This window comes from Drosophila gunungcola, assembly GCF_025200985.1.
Source record: "Drosophila gunungcola strain Sukarami chromosome 2L unlocalized genomic scaffold, Dgunungcola_SK_2 000007F, whole genome shotgun sequence".
NCBI lineage: Eukaryota > Metazoa > Arthropoda > Insecta > Diptera > Drosophilidae > Drosophila > Drosophila gunungcola.
Genome location: NW_026453162.1, coordinates 2,774,375 through 2,800,936, shown reverse-complemented (window position 1 = coordinate 2,800,936; position 26,562 = coordinate 2,774,375). Strand labels below are relative to the sequence as shown.

The 26,562-nt window shown below is 36.3% G+C and overlaps 1 protein-coding gene across 1 annotated transcript; it reads right to left on the bottom strand.

Moving 5' to 3' along the window:
- Positions 1-12,508: 12,508 nt before the first annotated feature.
- LOC128253103 (UDP-glycosyltransferase UGT5) lies at positions 12,509-14,970 on the bottom strand. The gene is made up of 2 exons (XM_052981251.1): positions 14,258-14,970; positions 12,509-14,197 (listed from the first exon to the last, which is right to left on the bottom strand). The coding sequence occupies exons 1-2, from the start codon at positions 14,938-14,940 to the stop codon at positions 13,267-13,269; spliced, it is 1,614 nt and encodes a 537-aa protein (XP_052837211.1). The 5' UTR covers positions 14,941-14,970; the 3' UTR covers positions 12,509-13,266.
- Positions 14,971-26,562: the final 11,592 nt, after the last annotated feature.

Here is a 26,562-nt window from a genome sequence, read left to right as displayed (position 1 = left end):
TTTAATTCTGCTTCCCCTTCCGATTCGCGTCACTTCCCTCCCCTTGTCGTTTTGCCATTGCACTTAATCGCATATAAATAAAATTTGTTCTATACACATTCGCTTTCCATTTGGATTTTCCCATTGTTTTCACAGTGCTGTGTATTTTTCCTTTTTGGCCATGACGACGCTCCAGCCAAATCATCCCCGATTTCTCCCAGCCAGTCCCAGGTGTATTGTTTGATATATTGCGTAGTTGTTTCACAGAAAACTCATGCAATTCCCCTACCTCTCAGTTCACCCTCAACGGGGTCTGCGAATGCATCACGTGTGCGACGTATGTTAAAATTGCATGCCTCTTTGTATTGGTTGTAAACGCGTTAATTCACTAATTTATGTAATGCATACTGATTCGATGCTCTGTTCAACGGCGATCGAAATGTTATGTCAGTTTTGGAAAAAAAATCAAAACGTTTTGAGATGGGCAAATTATTAAAATTACAAAATATGCTATGTTTTGATTTTTTGACCTATTTTTTGGTTGCATTGGAGTCCTGAGTTAAGTTCTAAATTCATTAAAATTGTAGAATAGGCTAAGTCTTAGTTATAGTAAATAAAGCGTTTCCGAACCAAGAATAATTTGATATACATTCCTAATCAGGTTCTATACCCGAGTCGAGCCAGGCATGTCCTTCTGTTTTTCGGAAACTCTAAAAACCAAAGATTTGGGATTTAACATGCAGATTTAAGTTATGCCGAATATGCTTATAGCCTATTAACAATTAGCTTAAAAAGCAGGAAACTAAGCAGGCTCCGCCAAACAGAAGTTTAAATACCCATGCAGCTCTTGTAAAAATTAAAAATTGTTTAAATCTATATTTTGATTTTTATGCGTGTATGTTTAAAGTCAAGCTATGATGATTTTCCGCTGAATTATTCGGTCGTTCCTATGGTAGCTGTATGATAAAGATGTCCTACTTTAAGGGGGGTAGTGTTTTAAACTTTTTATACCCTTGCAGAGAGTATTAAAATTCAGTCAAAAGTTTGCAACGCAGTGAAGGAGACAATTCCTACCCTATAAAGTATATATATTCTTGATCAGCATCGCTAGGAGAGTCGATCTAGCCATGTCCGTCGGTCCGTCCGTCTGTCAGTCCGTTTCTACGCAAACTTGTCTCTCAGTTTTAAAGCTATCTGCATGAAACTTTCCGAAAATTGTTTCTATTAAAGGTAGTACATAAGTCGGAGCTGGATCGGACGACTATAGTATATAGATTCCAAAATAACAATGGGAAAAATAAATGAACAAAAATTATTATTTGCAACTCCCATGAAACAATAAAAATGAAAAAAAAATTGTTAAAACATTTAATTTTCTATTTTTTAATTTTTTTTAAAATTTTTTTGACTTATTTATAATTTGACAGTTCCGAATTACGCTTTGAATTTTATTAAAATCGGAAAACGATATCATATAGCTGCCATAGGAACTATCGAACAATAAAGCTGCAAATCATCATAGCTTCACACATATACGCAGGTAAATGATTATTTTAATGTTTTCAAGAATAATTAGTATAGGGGTATATGAACTTCGGCTTGCCAAAGTTTGCTTCCTTTCTTGTTGTTTTAAAACCCGCACAGTCGTTTTTACTCGAGCAATTCCAAAATATATAAAAAAAAGGATGGCGAATTATCAAACAACCTCGATACAAATGTGACTTCGAATGTGACAGGTCGTGGTCTGGATCGGCTGTTTCTGCCGAGCTCCTATGATTCTGCGGCCACAATTAAGATTCCACAAGAGTTGCCCTCACAATAAAACTCATTTTTAACATCTGTTTTCAATTTTATACTTTTACAGAGGGTATTATAACTTCAGTCAGAAGTTTGCAACGCAGTAAAGGAGACATTTCCGACCCCATTAAGTTTATATATTCTTGATCAGCATCACTAGGAAATTCGATCTAGCCATGCCCGTCTGTCCGTCTGTCTGTCCGTCCGTTTCTACGCAAAATAGTCCTTCTGTTTTAAGGCTATCTGCATGAAACTTCCGAAAGTTGTTTTTCTATTACAGGTAGTTCATAAGTTGGAACGAGCCGGATCGACCGACTATAGCATATAGAACCCATAGGAACAATCGGAAAAATATGAAAAAAAAATTATAATTTTTCAGTTTTTTAAATTTTTTTTTAGTTTTTTGACATTTAGTAGGGGTTAAATATTTCAGAATTACGGTTTAAATTTCATCAAAATCGGACGACTATAAAAATATAAAAAAAATTTAACTTATTTTTTTAATTTTTTCAAGAATATTTAATTGTTTCTATAGCTGCAAGGGTATATGAAGTTTGGCTTGCCGAAGTTTGCTTCCTTTCTTGTTTTTTTTTTGGTTTTCTCGTGCTCGTGACTAAAGGGGCAATAAAGAGCAAATTATACAGTCGCCGTCATTCTGCCACTCGTATCTAAATTTGGAACCAGAAAAAGTGTCAGAAACCATAGCTATAATTCGTAGCACTCGTCAGAACTCCAGATTTTAAAGGCACGTGTAATATTTTTTTATGTCAGTCTCCGACGCCTCACATCCTTACGAGCTCTTTGCATTGGTGATACTTACAGCGGCGTTAATTAGCCGCAGCCTCTTGTGTCTGCTTGGCCACAGCTGCAGGGCAATCTGGGAGAAGGGCGTTGTACAAATACCCCAACGCAAATTGCCTAACTAACAAGATGTACATACCTTTTTAATATGGGGGAAGTTCCATTTTTTTAATTTTTCTTACAAGACAGTTTAAGCCAAATTTTAAAAACGAGTTATTCAGAACAATCACATCTTTACCGGAATTTTAATCAAAAAAAGAAAGGAAGCAAACTTTGGCAAGCCAAAGTGTATATACCCTTGCAGCTATTGAAAAAGTTAAACATCTAAATTTCAAATTATATAAGTACCCATTAAAATTTTCACTTAAATTATTCGATTGTTCCTATATGATATCGTTTTACGATTTTAATGATGTTAAAAGCATGATTCTGAATTTGTAAACCACTTCTATGTAAAAAAAAATTGTAAAAAAAACTAAAAATTTGTGAAGTTACAATTTTTATTTCATTATGCGCTTGCAGAGGGTTTCATAATTTTTGAATTTATTCAGAAGTTTGTAACGTAGTGAAGGAGACATTTCCGATCCTATAACGTATATATATTCTTGATCAGCATCACTAGGAGAGTCGAGCCAGTTGTTTCCATGGGAGCTATATGATATAGTCATCCGATATTAATCAAATTTAAACTGTAATTCCAAAATAACAAACCAAAACTCAATATTGAAGAAAAAAAAAATAAAATCAGCAGGGTTATAATTTTTTTTAATTTGTTCCCCGATTGTTCTTATTGGAGCTATATGATATAGTCGTCCGATCGGGCACGTTCCGACTTATATACTACCTGCAATAGAAAGACAACTTTTGAGAAAGTTTTCATGCATATAGCTTTAAAACTGAGAGACTAGTTTGCGTAAAAACGGACAGACAGACGGACAGACGGACGGACAGACGGCCATGGCTAGATCGACTCTCCTAGTGATGCTGATCAAGAATATTTATACTTTACAGGGTCTTCACTGAGTTGCAAACTTCTGACTAAAACTATAATACCCTCTGCAAGGGCATAAAAAGTCCACGGGGCTTACAAAACTAAAATCATGAAAAAATCAAGTGTTAAGCACGGGTTGATCATCACGTTGGTATAATATATCAGAGGTTTGGTTGGTATGGGTCCATTTCCAAATGCCTTTCCCCTGCAAAAACCAACTGGTCAGAGGTATTCCTTGAAGCATGTTAGACACCTTAATTTCCAGAGTGTCATACTCGCTCGACTGTGCAGTTAGAACTTAGACGAAGGGACTGCGAGAAGTTTTGGGACGTGGGGCGTCGCACAGTGGAGCAAGCGACTCAAAAGTGGCGATTTTTTCAAAACACAAAATATAACTTCGCAAAAAAAACAAAACGTTAAAAAAGTTGACACTTTGTATATCTTAAATCAATTAGTCGTAGATTAAAACGGTATATTGTATTCGTTTAAAACAATATAACTGGAAGTAGGAAGTGTTTCTTTATAATATTTTCTTTGATTACGATCAATAGCCGAGTCGATCTAGCCAGGTCCGTCTGTCTGCCCGTAGGGATCTCGGTAACTAAAAGAGTAAGAGATTTGGGATATAGCATGCATATTCCCGTTAAACAAATATTGAAACATTTAAAATTTTTTTTTCGTTTATTATCTGTGTTTAATGTTAGTGAATTTAGCATTAGGGCTCCTGCAACACAAAATGTCTACGCCGCATCTTTTCAGGAACTTCCAGTTAAGATATTCGATGCGCTTGAAACTTTCTGAAACAGAGTTTGATTTTTTGTGTATCTAAATTAAATAATGATTTTAAATTTTAAAAACCTCAACCAGCTGATTTCGAATCAGAATCGCGAAAACACCACAAGCGTATTTAATAAAATATACAAAAAGCTTACACGCTGTGCTAAGATTTTTTTGGTCACCATGGATCTATAATACAGAGAATTCAATTTTTTTTTATTTTTGCCTGATGAGGTTATAAGTTGTTTTAATACAGTTGTGAGTTTTGGAGAGAAGACTTCATGAAAGCAACTTAAAAAAAACTTACTTATAGAATTGAATTCTAAGTGCAAACCTATAATGTTCTTTATTTTTTGGTCGGTTGAATTGAACTTAACTTTTGGGGTCGCTCCCACCACCGTGCGTCGTGCCGGCCAAACACTTTGCTTGCTCATTAAAATTCATCCACGCAGATTATTAACATTTGCATCTAATTTGCATTCGTAAGATACATGGCCGACAATTATGTGGCTATGGCGAGCAAATCGGAGACGGGTTGGGCTGCTTCCAGGGATCAGGGGTCGGGGGTCGGGGGTCGAGGGTCGAAGGCAGAGTGAGGCCTCTGCGCTCAACTTATTTATGCATTCGTTTGTAGTAGTAAAATGCTGCCATCGCCACCTACAGCTTCAGAGGCGCACACACATAGAACGCTGGCAGTTGCAATAATTATGCATGGAGGAGGAGTGTCGCGAGCGGGGTGGGGGTTGAACGAGGTTAAGTGTAATTAAATTATCAAATTATTGCCAAGTCTTAGCTTGCTGTTTATAATCTGGTAAGCCAGCAATCTGCGCTGCCCCATCATACCCATGTCGTTGCTTGGGTCATAAACAGGTATTAGGCAAAGTTTCAATTAGTTGACAACTTCGCAGACAGAGCAGTTTCTATCGAAGAAAATCTCGAATTGACCACAGATCTGTCCGATGTATTCAATGTAGGCTTTGTTGCCCGGGAGTCCCAGCAGTCGCAAAATTGGTTAGACATTCAATAAACCGAATGAATTTTGCACCAGCTTGCGGTAGGAAAGAGGTAAGATAGCTGAAATGTACATGACCCAATTATTATAAGAGCTGGGAATAAAATGTCTTGCTTAAAATACATTGAATTTTTAAAATGGTACTTTGGGGAAAGGAAGACTTGTTATCGATATGGAATAGGACACCACACTCATATCTTTCTGAGAATGTTTTTTTTAAGTTGGTTTACAAATTCGACGAAAGGTTGATTAAATCCCGTACCCTTAATAAATGTACTGCTTTTTCTCCCTAATCATTAGTCAGCCAATTTTAATTCTCGCATTAGCGAATTGATACCCTCCAACCAATTGAAAGTATTTTAAAGCCATTTATTTCGTGGGCTCAGTTGGACAGATATTAAAACTCAAAACACGTAAGGACAGCAGCAAGCCAACAACCAACCGCCATAAAAAATTCATTTGACTTAAAAACTTTTTGAGACAAAAAGTACAAAAAAAAAAACCGAAAGTAAGCACGAGCACAGGTAGGAAGGTTGTGGCCGAAATTGATATTAAGTCAGTTGGCGCGTGTCCATTACACGCATTGCTGTTTGAAAAAGAAAAGGAAATTTACCTACAAAGAAAGGTAGTAAAACTAGAGATGGGAAAGTGACAAAACTGTCTTTGCTGTAATACGTAACACAGAAAATCAAAACATGCTCAAGGTGTGCACTTGTGTATTTCCTTCAGATAGCCAGATATGGAGGCGAGTATTCCGAGTCAGGCACTCGATTTTCCAATCCAATCACGGTCGCATCTCCAATTAGCGGAACACAGGAGAAGGACAATACATTCTTCCAGCCAAACTGACAGTTTTAAGTCACGTGCCTTCCCTTTGCGGCATTTGCAAATCAAATCAGGCATCTAAATTTACTTAGACCGTCGAGAATCGGGCCAAGCAGCGCGGAAATTGTAGTCGGTGGCTCTCAATGGTGGAAGGAGGTGCTGCGAAATGGGTGCAGGAGGAGGAAACGGAAGTGCTGGAATATGCCCTGCCTGAAAGTGGCCGCTCGTCTTCACCCCTCATCTTAGAGCTGCTCCTGGTCGGCGTTCTGTCAAGGGCAGCACGTGAACTATTAAAATCACTTAAATCCCATTCACGTCACGTTCTCGCCGCAAACTGAAAACCTACAACCGATTAACATAAGCGATATCTAGGCATGTGGTACGCCGCGGCTGTGAGAGTGAGATAAATTAACAGACTCAAGGCTTCAATGAAATCCGCAACAACCAATTATGCGCTTATGACACTACTTCATTGCTCATTTTTAATTTTTGTTGAAGGCTATACAATTTAAAGTATACTAACATGATATCGTACTTTGGAAAAACGAACCAATTTTGTATCTCGCAGAGGAAACCGTTGATAGCAACATCAGTTATGAAAAAAAAAAGTACTCACATACATCGTCATTTATTATTTTTAGTATCTTCTAGGTTATCGATGTTTAAAGTGTCCCAAAACTTATAATATCCTTTTCTTAAGCGGTAGTAAAGGGAATATTTATTGATAGTTTTGATGGTTTTGCATATATTTGTTTTCTATGGCGACTTTTTTTGAGGCAAACATAAATTTTATCATTTTGTGTTTATACTTGTATATAATCTCTAGCAAAATATTAAATATCGTTTCATTAAAGCTAGAAGGTATATGATTTTAGTCAAAGTCTCGCTTATATTTTGTATTATTATTTCGAAAAACTACCATACCCTTATTGTAATTCTGTTATTTGGCATTTGAAAAATTTATGAAGAATTGTAAGTTCACCGAACAGGAAAGCGAAAACTTGATTAGAATATTTGAATACATTTTGACGCTTCACAAAATTCGCTTTGTGCGAGTCCTGTAATGAAAAATTGTGCAAATCTGCATAAGGGCTAATGCAAACAGCAAAACCAAAGTGAAGCATGAGCACTCTGCAATGCATTGCACAAATTTTGTATATGATGGTTGGTTTTGCCCGAAATAATTTTTGTTCAAAGCTGATTATTTGCACAGGCAGCTAGAGTTGCTGTCGCAATCCAGTAGTACAGCCGTGTTCTTTCGATTCAATAAAAATCTCCGAATAGTGCAAAAATTGTTTAAGGCGTAAAAACTGTAAAAATAAACACTTGGTTAAATGTTTAAGGATGTTCAAGTTTAAAAACATATTTTCCTCATCAAGCTCCTTTGAGGCCATGATTAATTGCAGACAAATAAATATCCATCTTTGGCGCGTGGAGACGATAAAAATACTTAGCACCCCGGTCACAATTCACTTCTGTATGCTGTCTTCTTATTTTGCTTATTAATTACTTTGACAGTCTATGCCTACGCTAATGAGCACCGAAATAGAATTCAGTCCATAACTTGGCCCCAGTTTATAGGAAATACACTCCTCACTCCGTTTCCTTGCATCTTCGACACAGTGTTCCCCGTTCCCGTTCCCGTTCCCCCGAGTTACTTTATTTGTTTTTCGGGTACCCACACCTTGACATGCACAATTTATGCAAATGATGCTGTGTGCGGTTGGTTTCTGAATGCCGGGGGTTTCGGGGCTGCCCTACAGCAAACATAACCTCATTTTAAATCAGCCTTCTTGGCTAATATTACGCTGCTGGCAGTGCTACTCCGCTGTTGTTGTCTGGCAAACGCTGTATGAAAAATGATTATAAGTGGGTCACAGGATATGCAAATTTTTCTATTTTTTACGCTCAGCTTAGTCCAACACTGTTGCAGCTGTTGCCGCCAGAGGGTGCTGCCAAGATAGATGGAGCCAGTGGTGCGGTGGGCGGGAAAGGAAAGAGGGCGGCTGGGGGGATGCCCTGTTGAGTTATATGCGCCGTTGACTACTCGGCAAAAAGACATTTAGCTCAGTGCAAGTGCAACGGAAAGTTGGCAAAGAAAATGGCGAAAGTTTTTACCATCTCTTGTATTATATATCCATGTTTTGAAGTGGAAACGAAGAAAAAGTGTCCACCTTCTGCAAACTTTAAGGCAACCAGCAGCCGCAAGTCGAAGCCCCAACAAAACTCACAGCAAACAATATGGAAAAGGTCCTTAACAAACCCGAATATAAACAGATATAAGTTGACCCGAATACCTCAATACACCAAATTGGAAAGAGTGGAGTGGAGAAACTCAACTTATTTCTAAAATGAACTTCTAACAAAATAGTAGACGATATTTATGGGAAGAAAAAACTAGTTTGTCGTAATAAAATGCAATTGCAGCCAGAAAAATTATACACGACCTCCTTAAAAGCTGTGATCGAACCCAACAAAATAACCTAATAAAATCGCCATTAAACCAGAATTTGATAACATTTTATTAACTTTGTATTTTAATAACTTTGCGGGTGGTTCCTGATTCAGGGTAAAATACCCCCCGGCAGTAACTTTTCCTGCAGAACTCAACAACAATCATAAAGTATATGCTTGTGTATACACAATGGCAGCATCTAATCAGAATTGTGCTTATGGTGGAGCTGGTGACCATGTGCTCTTTAAACAGGATGAGGACAGCGTCGAGGATGTGTTTGTTTTTCTGCTGTTGCTCACGGCCATTTGCTCTTTTCTCGTTGGCTACCCCACACACATTTTGCTCCGCACGTCCCTCGCGCAGTGAAAGTTTATTTTGTTTTGTCCCCGCGCCTCTCGACTGCTATATTTTGCAGTACTTTTTGGTATCCATTAAGTCCATGAAATTGTACGTGGGGGAAGCGACGGGCCAGAACAGGAACAGAATATTCGTTAAGTTGGGTATTCCGGACTCTGAAACTAAAATGACACAATCATGTATTCAGGTCAGTTGAATAACAGAATAACTTTGCATACATATATAAAACGTAGTATACAAATGAGTTTTGAGACTCCATAGCTAATTCATATTGCGATGGATCGATCATATATGTCTTCTATTTCACTTTTTTGGCTGGCCAGATCGAACGCAGGGGTCTACATTTAACTTAGTCTCTCTAGAAATGCTATTCCATAAAGCTCACTATACCTTAAAGTAATAACATCTAGCAGAAGAAAGTTGGCATCGGCTTTAAGTTAGCTTTAAAAGTCAACAACATCCACCCAAACACTACCGCAAGCCCAACTCACCCACTTTGTGCACTCCTTTTTTTGGTTTTAGCTTTCTCTGCTCTAAGAGCACATTTTAGGGGTTTTTCTCCTTGTTTTTTTGCTGCTTAGTTTGGTAAAAACACGCAGCGACCGTTTTTCATATTTTCATTTATAAATTTATTATAAAGCCAACAGCAACACAGCAGTGGGAGCAAACGAAGGTGGGGCAAGTTCTTGGCAGCCTGCTCGGGGTGGGCTTAATAGCCAGATCTGGGCTGAGAGGCTCGAGGCTCGAGGCTCTGCGGTTTAGACCTCGGCTACTTTGGCATTTATTTTAAATTATAGTTGGTAGTAATAACTAATGCTCCAAAAACGGGCGGCGCACTGTGCTGAGGGCGAGAAGGCCTTAGTTGCCATGTACGTAAAAATTATAGACATTTTGGACTTAAATTTGTTTTTGGTAGCTACCCGCTAATAACGGTATTGTGCAAGGCCTGAAAGGGATTTTCTATTCGGCAGGTTGGAATTTAGGATGTGGTGGCAAAGGATAAGCGCATTTTAATATGACATGATTCAGGCGAGAAGTTGGTTTTCTAATTAAATTTACTACCAAGTAAATGTAAATTCAACAACTTTCTGCCAGCTCTGCATAATTATGGAAATTCCATTTTATGAAAAGTCTGTAGACGTAGGAGACCAGTGTCATTTTTCGATTGCACTAATTGAAAATTCCTTAGCGCTCGCACCCACCCATATCTGAATAGCTTTTCAAACACCCGGACCACAAATATTCAGTGGGTAAATTAAATAAAGCATTAATTGGCAAGCCCAGTCCATCTTGCCTCCCCATCACACGTCGGATATGAAGAATAAGGAGTGAGTCTCGGTTCGCCTTATGAAATATGAGTAGAGGAAGCAAAGGGTCAGCCACAATCCAAAAGAAATCATATGTCCATAAGGGAAAATATAATATGTTTGCCAAGTGCAGAAAACTAAATAAGGTTTGGCAAACGGTCCAAAAGCACATGTTAAGGGGCAGCAAAGTGGAATTGTGCAAAGACTCCGGCAAGCGAAATAAACAAAAATTTCAGCGCTTAATTATGAAAAGTGCTTTTCTTATTTTGTTAGTCCCTTCCAACGTGTAAGGACAAAGTTGTGGCAAGCTCCAGAATAGCGCATATGGAAACATGGGTTAATGAGCGAGAATTATAATGAATTATTCCACGGAGCGAACAACCCTTGCGCTCGTAATTGGGTCAGTCTGGGATCCCAGAGGGCTGCTTGAGGGGTTGTTCTAACGGGGCCAATCAAATATTTGACGTTTGGTGGGAAGGGCTTGTAACATTAAAGTTCGTTAGATGTATTAACTAAGCGGGGTCACAAAACATCGGGCTCTTACGAAATTTGGCCATTCAATAATCATAAAGTATTGATGCTTTAATTTACAAAAGAACGGTTCCACTGACAATAAACAAAATAACCGGAAGCACGGTTTGCTGTATTGGATGAAGGGCAATCTCAGCGGACAACTGACCAACAATGGGGCAATGTGAGCTTCGCGCCCAAGGTCTGATAAATATTTATTTGTAAGACTGTGGGACTTTTAGTGTGCGTGTTAATTACGAATTTGCAGGGAAAAAATATGAATAAATGTGTGTGAATGCGCTTTCACTTTGTCACGCACATGGCAACCATTAGTTTTGTTGCTTAAGCGGCAGATAATCGAACGAATTAATGGTATGCGGCAAATGGAAAACACTTTTATTCATATTAATAAATCAGTTTGAATTTACTTGGGACCTGAAACCTTTAAGCGAAAAAAAATATTTCTACACAAAGAAAAGATAAACCCCTCAATCAATAATACTTATAGATTTTCTATTTGTATACCCTTAGTGAAGGGGATATTTCAGACCCTATAAGGCCAGGGAGGTCCGTGTGTCCATTTCGAAGCACTTATTGTTGCAGGTAGTATAAACCCAACCAAACGATCATCTTCCTGCACTGTTTTCCATCAGTTATTGGTTTTTTCGAGAATTTTGGGCTTTTCTGTCTTGGCTTTTTAATCAAGCGAATTGAATTGGTTTCTATATATTTGTATACCCTTGCAGATGGTATTATAATTTCAGTCAGAAGTTTGCAACGCAGTGAAGGAGACATCTCCAACCCTATAAAGTATATATATTCTTGATCAGCATGCCTAGGAGATTCGATCTAGCCGTGTCCGCCTGTCCGTCCGTCTGTCCGTCTGTCGGTCCGTTTCTACGCAAACTAGTCTCTCAGTTTTAAATTTATCTTCATGAAAAATTTCCCAAAAGTTGTCTTTCTATTGCAGGTAGTATATAAGTCGGAACGAGCCGGATGGGACGACTATAGCATATAGCTCCCAGAGAAACAAGCTCAATGATTTTAAACATATACACATCTAAAAAAAAATTAAATTTTTTATTTTGTAATTTTTTTACAAATTCTTAATGGTTAATTAATAATTTGACAGTTCAGATTAACGCTTTTAATTTTATTAAAATTGGAAAACGATATCATATAGCTGCCATAGGAACAATCAAATAAACTTCAAATAGCTTTAATGTAAGCATACACGCAAGTCAATCATAATTTTAATTTTTTTAAGAATATTTAATTTTTGCAATAACTGCAATAACTGTATATAAACTTCGGCTTGTTGAAGTTTTCTTCCTTTCTTGTTTTAAATAAAATCTTACCGTTTTTGTTTCATCAAGTGTATATCTCAAAATCAAACTATATCTACGTCTTTCTCTTTTTGAAAGGGCTTGAGTATTTCTTATTGCTTTAAAAAAAAAAACAATGTATTGTATGTACCATAGCTTCTGAAAGCCTTAATTTAAAATTAGCACTCGCCGTATCTGGTCTTTCCAGTGCTGCAAAGGGGTCGGTGTTGCAAAGGGGCTTAGGGTAATTTTAATTCAAAAGAGTTTTTAAATAACTAAAACATAAAAAAATCGCAAGAAAGTAGCCAAAAGAAACAAGCTTTTTTTGTCCAGTTTTGTTTAATTTTATTTTGCTTGCAAAGTTTCAGTAATACCTCTAAGACCTACGTGCAGTGACATCTGCTTGCCGTATTGATACTTTTTCGACCTACTCTGCGCTACGGGAACATAAGAAAGAAAGTACAAAGTAGGATTGTCATGTTAATTAAAGCAATCCCCACAGCTTTCTAATTTCACAGATTTTACCCATCCCTCTCAAAACATTAGCGAAAATTTCCAGGACCAACTCGTTTAGTTATAGATGAACCTGAACCAGTCAGAAAAATTTGTTTACAGATTTATAGTGCCTTTGCCAAGATATCAGAAATTGAAACACCTTTATTTCTTTTATGATTTCAGTCAACACAGTACATAGAGGTTCGTTCATAAATCGGATTGAGCCGGATCGGACGACTAAATCATATAGCTCTCATAGAAAAAATCGGGAAAAAAAATTTAAAAAAATTATTACTATGATGTTTTTTAATTTTTGTTTTAATTTTTTTGGACAAAGTAATGGTGTAATAGTTTACATTTACGCATTTAACTTTATTTAAATCGGAAAACGATATCGTATAGCTGCCATGCGAACGATCGAATTATTGAGGTAAAAATCATCATAGCTTTAATGTTTTTAAACATATACGCATATGCTTAAAATATTTAAGAATTAGATGTTTTAAAAAATTTTTAATCTATGCAATAGTTTGAAGGGTAAATAAACTGTGGCTTGCCAAGGAAATTCTTTAACGGAAAACTTTTCAATATTTTTAAAATTCAATGGTTAAACTGTTTGTATTGACTTGAAGTAGTTAGTTTTCCTTCTTGTTTACCTTATATTTTTTTTTAAGCTGTGTCTGTTTCAAATTGCCCTTCACCTTCTTAAAAAGTACCCCAATAAATAACTTAATAATAAAGCATGTTGCAGCGATAGCTACAAGAAAGAGTGCGTATACATCAAAGTTATTCGCTGCTATGTAGCTCATATGCACCACAGGGCTCTGGAGGTGCTGGGCTCCTCGGTGCCGGATCACATATTCCACCCAGTAGATGAACGTCTGTGGAGCGCTCATTGGACGATCACGGTAGAGAGTAGAGAAGGATCTTACAGCCCTGGCATACTTTGGATTCTCGAGTACCTCTCGGATACCGTTGCGGAAGGAGCCCTCTTCCAGAGTGAGAAGACTTTGCTTCAGTCCGAAGCCCTGCTTTTGCATGATATCGGCATTGCTGGGCTGGTCTCCAAAAACAGGTAGGGCCAGCATTGGCTTACCGTGGAATTGAGCCTCGGTCACTCCCCCCTTTCCCGCGTGTGTAATGAACAGAGTGATGTTGGGGTGCGCTAGAAGGTCGTCCTGGGGCAACCACTTTGAGTAGAGTATGTTTTCCGAAGATCCGGGCTTGTTCTCCAGATCATCCCATTTCCAGATCACTTTCTGTCTCAGGCCCGAGACGACATTGAACATTTTCTGCACCGTGTCGGGCTTGAGGTGGGTTTTTCTCAGGTTTGATCCCAAGCTGAGAAGTATGGCTCCGTGTGGAGCTTCCAGCAGGAACTCTGCCATGTTTCGGGGTAGAGGATCCGGACGATCCTTGACTTGAATTCCTCCCACCTCGATCACAGCTGGAACGTTGGGTCTGATAGGACCCTCGCTTATGCCGTGAGAGGCAAAGAAGACAAGTGAAATATTTTTGTTCAAGTCCCCGTAGCTGGGAAGAGTAGGATCATCGCCATAGATCTCCCTGAATGGAAGGGGGAAATGGGTTTGCAATGAAGTGGCACGGAAAAGAGTTAATACCAACCTGTAAGTCCTCGCATTTCTATACTCAATCAAGAACATAAACAACCGCTGGCCCAAGTTTCCCAAGAGATTGAGAAACCGCTTTCCGAATCCCATGGGACTGCCATGATCGTTAGTTAAGTGCATTGCCGACACATATGAGACTTCCCAGGGGTTTCCGAGAACGTCGCCCAAGAGGGATGGTGGATTTGAGAGGGCCACCACTATTGGTATCTTAAGCTTGTAGCCCAAGGCCAGTTGGAAACTATTCATGAAGTAGCCCACGATGAGTAGGTCGAACCTGTTATCTGGGTGCTCATAGAGGTTTCTGACTGTCTGGTGCTTCATCACGCTGCCCATCTTGGAGAACGCCTCGCTCATTTGCCTTACCGAGCGAAACATTGATGCGTAGGCGTTGGTATTGTCCGTCTTGGTTAATCCAGAAACTACAGAGTTGAAGGCCTGAAGGTCATCCTTTTCTAGTGGCACAAGGATGTGAGTGATATCCTTGTGTAGAAACGGAGGTTCTAAGACGGTTACAACAGTCACGTTGTGCCCTCTTTCTGCCAGTATACGGGCCATCGACATCTGGATTACCAAGTGCGATGGACTCAGGCTGGTGAATAGGCCAAGAATGTCAGCACCATGGGCTCCAGCAATTATGGCAAGTATATGGAGGGCAAGGCATTTTAAAATTCCGGCCATCTCACTAAGTCGGCTACTGCAAATATACTGGTCATTATTGTACAAGGTCTCGCCTTAAACTGTGTCAAACCGTATCAGATAAGCCATATCAACCTACTCAGCTTATCAGTCATTCAACGGGTTGTTTAACTTCAGCTGCTGTCTATCATCAGTTTAGATTTTATTAGGCATATAACCGTCTACACCACATTAAGGGTGAATAACTTTGAGTCGATTGGTATTATCGTCAGTGTTTCCAATTGTGAAAAACTGTAGAGATAATTCACTTTAACTCTATTTGCTCTTTTCGTAAACATTCGTTAAAGTCTTGTACAATCAAAGACTGTAATCTACTAGTGTTGGGAAATGTACTCGGTTTTTTTTACCTAGGTAAGTTATAAGAAGTTTAAGGAAATAATTTTCTAGTTAACTCTTGTAATATTTTATCAAAGACTATGTATTTAAAACCAACCCAAATGTATATATATTTATATGCTTATATATATTTATAAATATATTTTATAAATTTACATGTAAGCGATGCACCTAGATAAAGTAAAAGTAAATTAATTTATTACTCAGCGCCCCACATATTGTTCAAATTAAAAAGTGCACAGACTACTTTAAAATATGTCGGTTAGTAAAATAGTTAAAGTTTTCAAAAAGGTTTAAAAGAGGAAATACTAGTTATATTATCGGGTACCGTAATCATTATACGTAAATTAAATAATTTTTTATTTTTATTAAAACAAAACTCAATCGTAAGTTCCGGCGTCTGTGTTGAATTTTTATTAAGAACTGTTTCACATCCTTGAATAAAGATTACACCGCTACCCTTAAGGGCTTTTTGTTTTTTGCCAAAGAAATTTAACCGACAAGGATAGATCGACTCTCCCAGTGATGCTGATCAAGAATATATATACTTTTTATATTCCGGAATACCTCCTTCACTGCGTTGCAAGCTTTTGACTGATATTATATACTCGCTGCAAGGGTATAAAAATAAAAATCCTTAATAATCATTGTATTAGAGATATTTAATATTCTTGGTGACCTGGTTTTGTTATTGTGGTGTGTTTTGGCTGGCTCAAGGTCTAAATAGTGCCTATTTTTCTTTTGATTAAAATACCCTTTCTTCTCATTCTTCAATATGTTTCAAACCCCGTCGGGGTCCGTCTTCAGGGCTGTACAAAATATTGACAAAACACAAGCTTTTAACATTCTCTTAAGGGGGTCTTCTACTGGTTGAGTGGTTATTTAGGTTATTTAGAATTTAAAATCTAAAATCCAGTAAAATCGCCTTTGAGTTTTCGCCAAAGGCAAGTCAATTTCATTTGAAGAAAAATTCTTAAACTAATAATGACTCCTATCATTAAACAAGAAATGCAGCTCTTAAATCAAGAAATATTATTTCTAAAATCAAGAAATAATATTTTTTAAGTCTGGAAATATTAATTGTAAAATCAAGAAACAATATTTCTAAAACTTAAAAAAAATATTTCTGGAAACAAGAGAAATTAATTCTTTAAACAAAAAATATATTTCTTAAAAAAAAAGATAATTTAACAGTGTTTGTAAGAAATTTCAGTCGGCGACTTACACACATTGATTATTTTCGCCGTGCAAACTACTCACTCAAATAAAGCGCGACGAGAGCGAATGGACGGGACAATCCATGTTGCTAGCTAGCAAACATACACATGCATTTAGATTTAAACTTAAACTAGGGGGAATATGATAAGTTTAAACATAATTTGTAAAAATCACATTAGAACATTTTGATACAAAATAATTCCAAAATGAAAGGAAGCAAACTTCGGCAAGTTGAAGTTCATATACCCTGCAGCTATTGCAAGAATTAAATTTTTGAAAACATTAAATTTATGATTTACTTGCGTATATGTTTAAAAACATTGAAGCTATGATGATTTACAGCTCAATTATTACATAGTTATTTTATATATTTTTATTATTTCTAAGGGAGCTATATGATATAGTCGTCCGATTTTGATGAAATTTAAACCGTAATTTTGAAATATTTAACCATTACTATATGTCAAAGGACTAATAGAAAAATTAAAAAACAGCAAAGTTATAATTTTTGTATTTATTTTTTCGATTGTTCCTATGGGAGCTATATGCTATAGTCGTCCGATCCGGCTCGTTCCGACTTATATACTACCTGCAATAGAAAGATAACTTTTGGGAAAGTTTCATGCAGATAGCTTTATAACTGAGAGACTAGTTTGCGTAGAAACGGACGGACAGACGGACGGACAGACGGACGGACAGACGGACAGACGTTCATGGCTAGATCGACTCGCCTAGTGATGGTGATCACGAATATATATATACTTTATAGGGTCGGAGATGTCTCCTTCACTGCATTGTAAACTTCTGACTGAAATTATAATACCCTCTGCAAGGGTATACAAATTGATAATAAACTCACATTTTTATTCGGTCGTCGGCGAGAAGCGAACACGGGCCTTCCGCACTCGAAGAATGAAAGTCAAAAGCAAAGACTGTTTCGTCAGCTTGGACGAGTCATGTTAAAAAAAATCAAAACACTTAAAATACATATACATTTTCAGAGATGGTTTATAATCTGTACTGTCTATTCAGAAATTGTTTATTTTTATGTTTTAACAATAAAAAGTTATGATCGTATTAGATAATTTCCTAAAGTTTTTTTTTCTGCCTTAACGTTGCTAAGCACATTAGGATACGTGAGTGTTTTCCCTTTTTCATCAAATACAAAAAAAGAAGAGTTTGAAAAAAAAAAATCCCAAGATGGGATTCGAGCTCTTGCTGCTTAGACTTATTGCTCAGATTTCTGGTCAGGCAACTTAGCCGCTAGGTTAGGTTAAAGGCTGATCTTTATATTGTTGAGGGATACTTCTTTCTTGATCTCAAAGCCTGTTTTTCCTTTAACAAGAAAGGAAGCAAACTTCGGCAAGCAGAAGTTTATATACCCTTGCAGCTATTGCAAAAATGAATATTAATATATTAATACTCTTGAAAAAATTTAAGTTGTGATTAACTTGCGTATATTTTTAAAAACTTATAAGCTATAATTAAAAGAAAAGTTAGATTTAAAAAAAATTTTTTTTTATTTATTTTTGTTGCTTTCATGGGAGCTATATGATAAAGTCGCCCGATTTTGATAATATTTAAACCGTAGTTCTGAAATATTTAACCATTACTATATTTTAAAGAACTAAAAAAAATTAAAAACAACAAAGCTATCATTTTTCATGCAGATAGCTTTAAAACTGAGAGACTAGTTTGCGTAGAAACAGACGGACGGACAGTCGGACGGACAGTCGGACGGACAGTCGGACGGACAGACGGACGGACAGACGGACATGGCTAGATCGACCCTCCTAGTGAATATATATACTTTATGGGATCGGAAATGTCTCCTTCACTGCGTTGCAAACTTCTGACTGAAATTATAATACCTCTGCAATAGTATATAAACCTAATAAATAACGTTGCTGAGCGTTCGGCAAAGTCATCCGACTGACATCGTGGGCTTTAAGAAAAAGTCTGGTTTTCTATTTTTCAAGGATATTGCTCTATGGATCTCAAGGGCAAATTCACCTTTAAAGCAAAAAATCAAAAAAAAAAATTTTTTTTTCCTATTTTTACGAACGTTTTTTTTCTTAAAAGCTTACAATTAGTGAGAATTTCCATTTTTAATTACAAAATTTTCTTGAATCATGACATTTTTGTCATTGATTCAAAAACTGGCCGATTTATAGGCGAGATTTTTGAATTTTGGAAATTTTTTTTTATGAGTGTACTTACACAGCGACCGTTCTTTCCGCTTCGGAGTAATATCTGTAGATATGTGCAAACTTTTCGGTGTCTGTTTTAAAGTTCAGTCTAGTGTGCGTGGGAGTATTGTTAATATGGAGCATTTGAGAGTAAACCGCTTGTTGAAATTGTTTTCTTGTTGTAATATGCTGAACGACGCAAAGTCTGGCAAACGTTTTGTGTCCGCACAGTGTAGTGCACAGTGCACAGTGCTGCCGCAAGAGCAGTTTTTTGTACCTTTCGTTTCATGTCTGATTTGTGTCCTGTTTTGATTTTGTAGTGCCAACATATGTATATTTTTTTGCACGTTTCGTCACCATCCCCAGCGCTTTGGTTCTTATATATTACATTGTTCTTTTCAGGTATTGGAAAACTTTGTAATAGCTGCAAGGATATATAGACTTCTATATTGTTAAATTCAATTTTAACCTTTTCACCTTAAACATAGGTTATGATTTGGACTATTTTATTTTAGTCCATATTACTTTATTTTAGTCCATTCCTTGCATGTTAAATCCATATGTATTTTTTGGGTATAGCTAAAGCAACTGCCCTCACTTATGGTTTGTTGCGTCAGCAAAATCAGTATCGTACCTAAATAAATAAGATTATTAGTCTCTAAACTCTTTTTAATTCCCAATTTCTTTTGTGGCATATTAATTTTTGGTCTCTGTGACTCGTGGGGCATGCGCTTATTAGTAGTTGTCAGTTATGTGTTTAATGTAAGACCATTCTTGTAGAATTCTTGACCTTAACTTGAACACTTGGATAGATTTTAGAACTTTAGTTTACACATGCAGGATCTGTGCAGCCTGATACAGCACATTATGGCGAAGCCAATTTCAGGAGTGGTCGATGCCGTGGCTCCCGGAATAGTCAGCAATTTGGAGTTTAGCAAAGTAGGAGGTCCCAAAGTAGCAGTGGCTTATTAATGTATTCCGTTTATGATACAATCTCCCCCAAATTACAAAACAATAAAAAGCACCTTTAAACAATTAAAACAAAAAACTAGTAATATAAGTTAAATTTACTTTTAAAAATTAAAACGAAAAATAAAAAATCTAAAAAATTACAGTTTTATGGTTAATTTTGTAGTATTACACTGTGACTACACAGAAAAAAAAAGTGGTAATTCATATCATATCAATCTCATTCCGATAAAATTCCGTTTTATTCATTCATTTTATGCGTTTTACTTGACGTAATACTTTAATATTTTCGAAATGTAAAAATCTACTTATCGACAATACCAATATATATCAAACAAGAAAGGAAGCAAACTTCGGCAAGCCGAAGTTCATATACCCATTAAAATTATGATTTACTTGCGTATATGTTTAAAAACATTGAAGCTATGATGATTTGCAGCTCAATTATGCTATACATTTATTATTTATAAATACAACTTTTTTGTTTTGAAAATTAATTTTCCAAAATGTTGTGGTTGAATCGTATATGTATATGCGGTTTCTGCTGATACTTAAGCTTCTGGTTTAACTTCTGTAACGAAAATATAAAGTAAAATGAAAATAGTTCATTTAGTTAGTTAACTAAAAGTCGATTTTAAACTTAAACCTTAAACATTTTTAGTGCCGGCCCGCAAAATTAATGCATAAGTGATCTTAAATGTGTCTGAGATAGACACACACACATACACTCACATTTTTGGCGGCCAACATAGCCACTCACAAACACAACACAAAAGAATTATGAAAATTGCAATACAATAACTTGTTTAACTAGTTAGTTACAATCATAACATATCATCCACTTATCACTTATTCATAAAGTTTAATAAACACTACTCACCTTTTCGTGCACTTCACTTTCGTACCGATGCACTATAAGGACATCGATCACATTTTTTATCCAAAACCATTTTTTAAAATTCGAAAATCGTAAATATTTCTTCCAAATTTAACACTAAAAAAGAAATAAAGAAACCAATTCAAGTGCAACTTTTTGGCATGCAGTCCAACTATAGTGGTTTGTAATATGTGTTTGTAAATCTAAATTGTAGATATCGATTGTGATGTTACTGTAATCTTGTGTAAGTTATAACCACAAAAAAACTAAAAGCTTTAGTGATTTGTTATTTTTAATTAGAGTTACAAAGTGATTCAAGCACTTTCAAACTGTAAAACTTGTCACATGTTGTAGATTATTCAATTACTTTTCTATTCTGTTAGTATAAAAGTGCAGCCTTGCGCACTTTTTCTGAAATTAATCTTTTTAGGTTCTAACCTCAAATTTGCAAACTCCGAATTGCTTAACACATGGAAAGCAGAGGCGTCAAAGAGTGCAAAGGAGATTGCAATTTTCGAATTTATGAAAGCGGCAATACGTGGACCTTGTTTCAAGCAATATGAGGCAATTTTGGTTAAAAAAAGTCAAAGTCTTTGCTACAATATAACACAGAAGTGGGTAAAGTGCAAAAGAAACTTAAGTCTATTCAACCAGAGGCATTCTTCTTAGCTAAGCTCGCATTCAAATGTTAGAATAAATAAAACATTAAGTTCGGTTGGACGGCCTATATTGTCCTTTCTAACGAAAAATATAGAACGCAAAGAAAAGGAGCGACAGATCTAGCATCCCTGCAGGCGGGCAATGTTAGATTACTAGTTCAAGCTGCAAGTGCAGCTTTATGTCCCGAAAAAGCAAAAATCTTTCGAAAGGTTTTAAGCTTAAGCTCTCTTTTTGGACCAGGACTAAAGCATGCAACAATGTATGGAGGTTGCTGCCCAGAAAAAAAATTGTCGAACCATTGATTTGTAAATTTCGGAGACAAAGGCAGAGGTATCTTTGCAAAACCTTCTCGACCACACAGCAGGTCGAATTGCCTGCTTGCAAAAACAGGGAATTTTTAAAGTTTTGAAAGATAAAGGCACGGATTTTATAGCAGCTCATCTTATATTAAGTTACGGGTTTGATAACAGCTCTGGGCAGACAAGCCACAAGCAAGGATTCTCATCAGAGGAACCCTTCAATAGCTACTCCACTGACACTAATTGATGCATCAAGCAACATTTTGTGGAATAACAGAACACCACGATGGCAATACTGCTTTTCATAAATTACTGGAATACCCCTTAGGCTTATCTAAGAACTATTTTAATATGTCTCTCATCCAGCTTGAACTTTCAAAGCTTCTGCTTCAAAACTGTTAAACTTATAATCGATGAGTATCCTTGGCTGCTTATGACTGCGACAGTCCATAAAATCCTTGTGCATTCTGGTGTTATTATTGTGGGCCACTTTGGAGAAGAGGGTGCAAAATCAGGGAAAAAATTCTATAAGTCCGATCGCCTTCAGCATGCAAGGAAATGCAGTCGGATGGCTAACTTTTCGGACGTTTTCCAAAGAGCGATGGATACATCAGATCCAATAATATCCAGTATAAGCCTAGATAGACGTGTAAAAAAAAGCAGAGCCTTCCAAATGAGGTTGTAAAGTTACTATCTTGCGAACTTAATAACACAGGAGATCTGGAGGAAGATGAAATAGATTTATCAGAGTTTTTTAAACTTTTTTCAATACAATTTCTGTGTTTAAAAAAAAAATTCTCCCAAAATAAAAAAACCTGTGATATTCAATAAAAAGGTAAGACCACGGCCATTTAGTTTCCAAACGTGAATTTTTTAACATTAATTTTTAAATAAAACAAAAAAATTTTTTTAGTATTGAGCAAACAATAAAGAAAACCCTAATGAAAGAGCATTTTTTAACTAAGCTCTTCGTATCATAGACTTCATTTAAAAACAAAACACGAGAAAATTGCTTCGTTTTTAAGTTATTAATTAATGCCACAAAAATTCAAAAGACCGAAAAACAAGCAATGCGAAAGCCATGTAAGCGGGACAACACGTGAAGAATTCGGGAGTTCGAATTTCGTAACTGTCCTTCTCCCTCTAACGTATTGGATTTTTGTCGCCATCTTGCATGATTCTCTCTTTTTCGACTTGAGAAACTTTCAAGGAGAGCGAAATTTAAAACTTACCATTTTCCAACATCAACTGAACCTTTTTCAATAATTTATTATTTTTTTTAATAGATGTTATAACAATTTTGTTTTAAAAAAAAATAGTACAGATAATGAATGCATTTAATATTTTACTTTTAAATAGTGTTTTTGTCCCGCATTTTTTTACATTTCACAATGTTTTTCCATGACACTGTGACTGCATTTGTAACCGAAAAAGCGGTACACTTGAAAAACAAATGAAGGGAACAAAAAGGAATATACAAAGATGCGCGCGGTCTTGTATTACCATTCCCATATGCACCCAAAAGAAAATCTATGTAAGTTCAAATATTTTCACTTCGAATTAAATATTTTCGATACTGATTTAGCAAGGAGGGGTGTTGTTTTTAAATCAAAGTGTGTTACATTTTTATTTTAGTATGGAAAAATTTAGTTTTAAATTAAAAAAAAAAATTAAATCTATTATCCTATTGGATACACCAATTCAATATGTTAATAATTACATTTTAATTTTTTTAGATTATTATAAGTATGTTTATATAATATTTTGAAAAACAATTTTACTTTCAGATATATTTATAATGCACATGCTTAAAACTGTACGAGGCTGTTTTTTTGAAAAAAATTAAAAGATCTGAATTTGTTTGACCATACACTTCAAAAAGATATCAGTTTAATAAGTATTAGTGTTGCACATTCTTTTTGTTTAATTCTAGAACAACAAATTTCAAAACATAATTTGTAAATTTTTGAATTTCAGAGTGTATAGATCTTCGAATTCTTTGGACCAGCATTTGATGAAAGCTAATAGGCTTCTAGCTTTGTTGGAAATGGTACTGACGAGGTGATTAAAGCAAATCTTATGGACGAACAGGACAACAAGATCTTTAACAGTCAATATAGTATGTGCGAACTAATGGATTGGATCGTTTTAGGTATGCATTTAGGTATGTATTAATAATATTACCAGTGCAAGATATAAAATAAGATATGATGATAGCTGTAAGTGATGACTCGGGTCTGCGAACGGTCGGACCGCTGATAGACTTGGATCTGCATTGGTTGACGACTGCGTATGGACTGACGATAGAGAGATGAGTAAATGGGGAACTGCTGCCCATTTACGCATACAAACAAGATCGATAAAATGACTTGGATTTACATATACCAGGACTTATGGTTTTTATTCGAGCTTGAGCAGCCTAAAGGAACTTGGTGAGGACATGCTCGTATGCATACACAACTTGACGTCATCCGTATACATAATAACTATGTAGGATTCAATTATTTGAGGTCGATCATTAATAAAAAGACAGAATAGTAACGGACAAAGATGACTACCTTGTTGAACATCCGAAAAGTTTGTAAAAGACACTATGCTGTTGGACCTTTTGGGTGCGACTTGTTAAATAAGAATAGATTTGGAGAAAATACAAGAAGGAGAAGCTTGTGAATTTGAAGCCCATGGCTCACCGAGTCAAACTCCGAAATATTTCATCCCATGGTTTTGGGGATTGAAAGCCTCAACTAATGACGATAGTAAGCTTTTGCAGATTAGTTAAGTTGGAGATAATATACAGCAACAATGATGCTGCAGTTGGTCGCAAATGAGTTTTTCAAAAAGCTTTGGAATAGCTCTAACTTTGGCAATACTGCAGTAGTTGCTTATATCAGCAAAGAATTCCTTCTATGTGAAAGATTATTGGAACTGCAATTGAGCCGGCACAGTTTTCGAGAACCCCGCTTGGCACCATATCCGAGCCTGGAAAAAATGATCCCGTCAAGACTATGTAAAAATTTACCTTTATCAATAATGGGAATGAAATTAGAGTCAGTTTGGGGAAGTTGCTTGGAAAAATTCTGGAATCAAATTAGCATTTCCTTGGTCATTTGATGCAGATGTGTTGTTAAACTAAAAAGATGGTGGAAAACTCTTGGATTTGCGTTTTGAGTTTACAAATGAGTAAAATTGAGAAGAAATCTGTTAGTTTTTTGGAACCAAAGATGAAATGCTCTGGCCGATAAAAATATCGAGGACCTTGGGAAGTCCAATTTTAAACAAAACTATTTCACGTCTCTGCTTAGAAATGAATTTCAACACAGTTTTGGCTGTTTAAATGGGTTCTAACATCGTTTTCAAAAGAATTAGGCGGAAGACAAAAATAATCTATTTTGGTGCAACGCCAGTCTGGAACTTACAGAAGAGTACTAGGCAAGGTAGAAGTACGCTTCTTTCTTTTCTGAGAATCACTTTAACTTCATGGGAATGGAAATGGGAAAATTCCCGAGTCCGGCGCAACCAGCGAGTGCAATGTTGTCACAAAGCAGAAAATTGTTGGCTGCCGCAAGGTGATATTGTTATTAAAAACACAAGCCACAGCACAGCATGTACCAATTGTTTGGAATTAAATAAATTTCGCTGCGAAGAACGGATCAAAGTGAAAAAATACGTCCGACTACGGCAGCGATTACATGATCGACAAATATACTTCGGACTTTCATCAGTACAAAAAAGTGGTCCTTACAACACTAAGCAGCATCATACGCGCGGAGCCCTCTTCCGCTGGCGGCGTAAAATCGAGATCGCGAGATGTGAAAGAAAAGGGACAATAAAAGCACGGACAGACTAAAATAAAATATATCCAAAGCTAAAAAACCACTTAATAATACTAATTACGTGCTAAGTAAGATAAAAATTGGTAAAAGATTCAGTGGTAGAAATGATATGACAGAATTTATTAATATCATTGATTGATCTACAATGTTTAATGAGAAGAGGAATACAGTTTAGTGATTCGATAAGGCACTGCGAAATGTAGGCGACATAGTGCTCGGTACTCTCCACATCCACGTGAATAAGTTTTCGAATAAAAGCAATACCAAGCATTGTTCTACGGTTGGATAAAGATGGTTAAATAAATAAAATAAGTCCATTTGAGTAAAATGGTAAGCTAAGGTTTGCATCCCATTTAAGACCCCTTAGAGCAAAAAAAATATAAACAGGCTTTGGTTGCCGATAAAACATTAAACTGTATCTTATTAATCCGAACTTATTGAGTAAAGAGTTTGTGCAACTTTTTCAAAAGAGACCAAAAAATGCAGCATTGCAAGTAAAACACTTCGCAAAATTGGGCCAACAGAAATGATTTGGCCTTTTCTGTAGATTTTGACCGTGGGTTTTTTACCTTATTAAGAGATCATTAATATAATTTAAGTGCATAATGGATCGCATAAAATTAGTTTAGGCTCAAATGCTTGGCATTCCCCGAACTGTTATTAGATGACAAACAGAGCGTTTTATGCCACTTTTAAGCATATCGATCCAAAGAAGAGGGCGGCAAACATATGCTATAACTTTAGACAGTTTTCGGATTCGTCAATACATAAATTTGTGCCCTTTGCAATCCCCGCATGCAGGCCTCAAAACCAAACGATGCAATTTTCAATGCATAATTCATCTGCCAACAAATTGATTGGAATGTTTATGCGCTTTCGGTGCATTTCAATTTACGCACAAACAAATTTAAATTACCTACAAAGCATCCAACCAAACGCAATCCCACCCCTCCCCCTCATGAAATGAATTGCAATGCGAAGTGGTTTGTGCGAAAAACAAAGCTATTCAGAATCGAAAATTTCCTGTATGCGTATGCTTTACAGGGAGGGCCTCGTTGAGCTTGTCGCCATAATTTATTACACTGTCGTATGTCGTTCAAAAGTTATTTAAAACTGTAACCACACGAAGTAGTACACTACTCTTTCCAAAGATCAGGAGATCACAATGAAAGAGCCGCCCTAAAAGTGTATAGAAAAACCACAACAAACAACATTCCCACGCT

What these genes read in the sequence shown, in the direction of transcription:
- LOC128253103 (XM_052981251.1), bottom strand. Translation starts at nt 14,940, where the DNA reads ATGGCCGGAATTTTAAAATGCCTTGCCCTCCATATACTTGCCATAATT. An exon ending in AGAAATGCGAGGACTTACAG is followed by an intron (nt 14,198 to 14,257) that starts GTTGGTATTAAC and finishes CCTTCCATTCAG; the next exon opens with GGAGATCTATGGCGATGATC.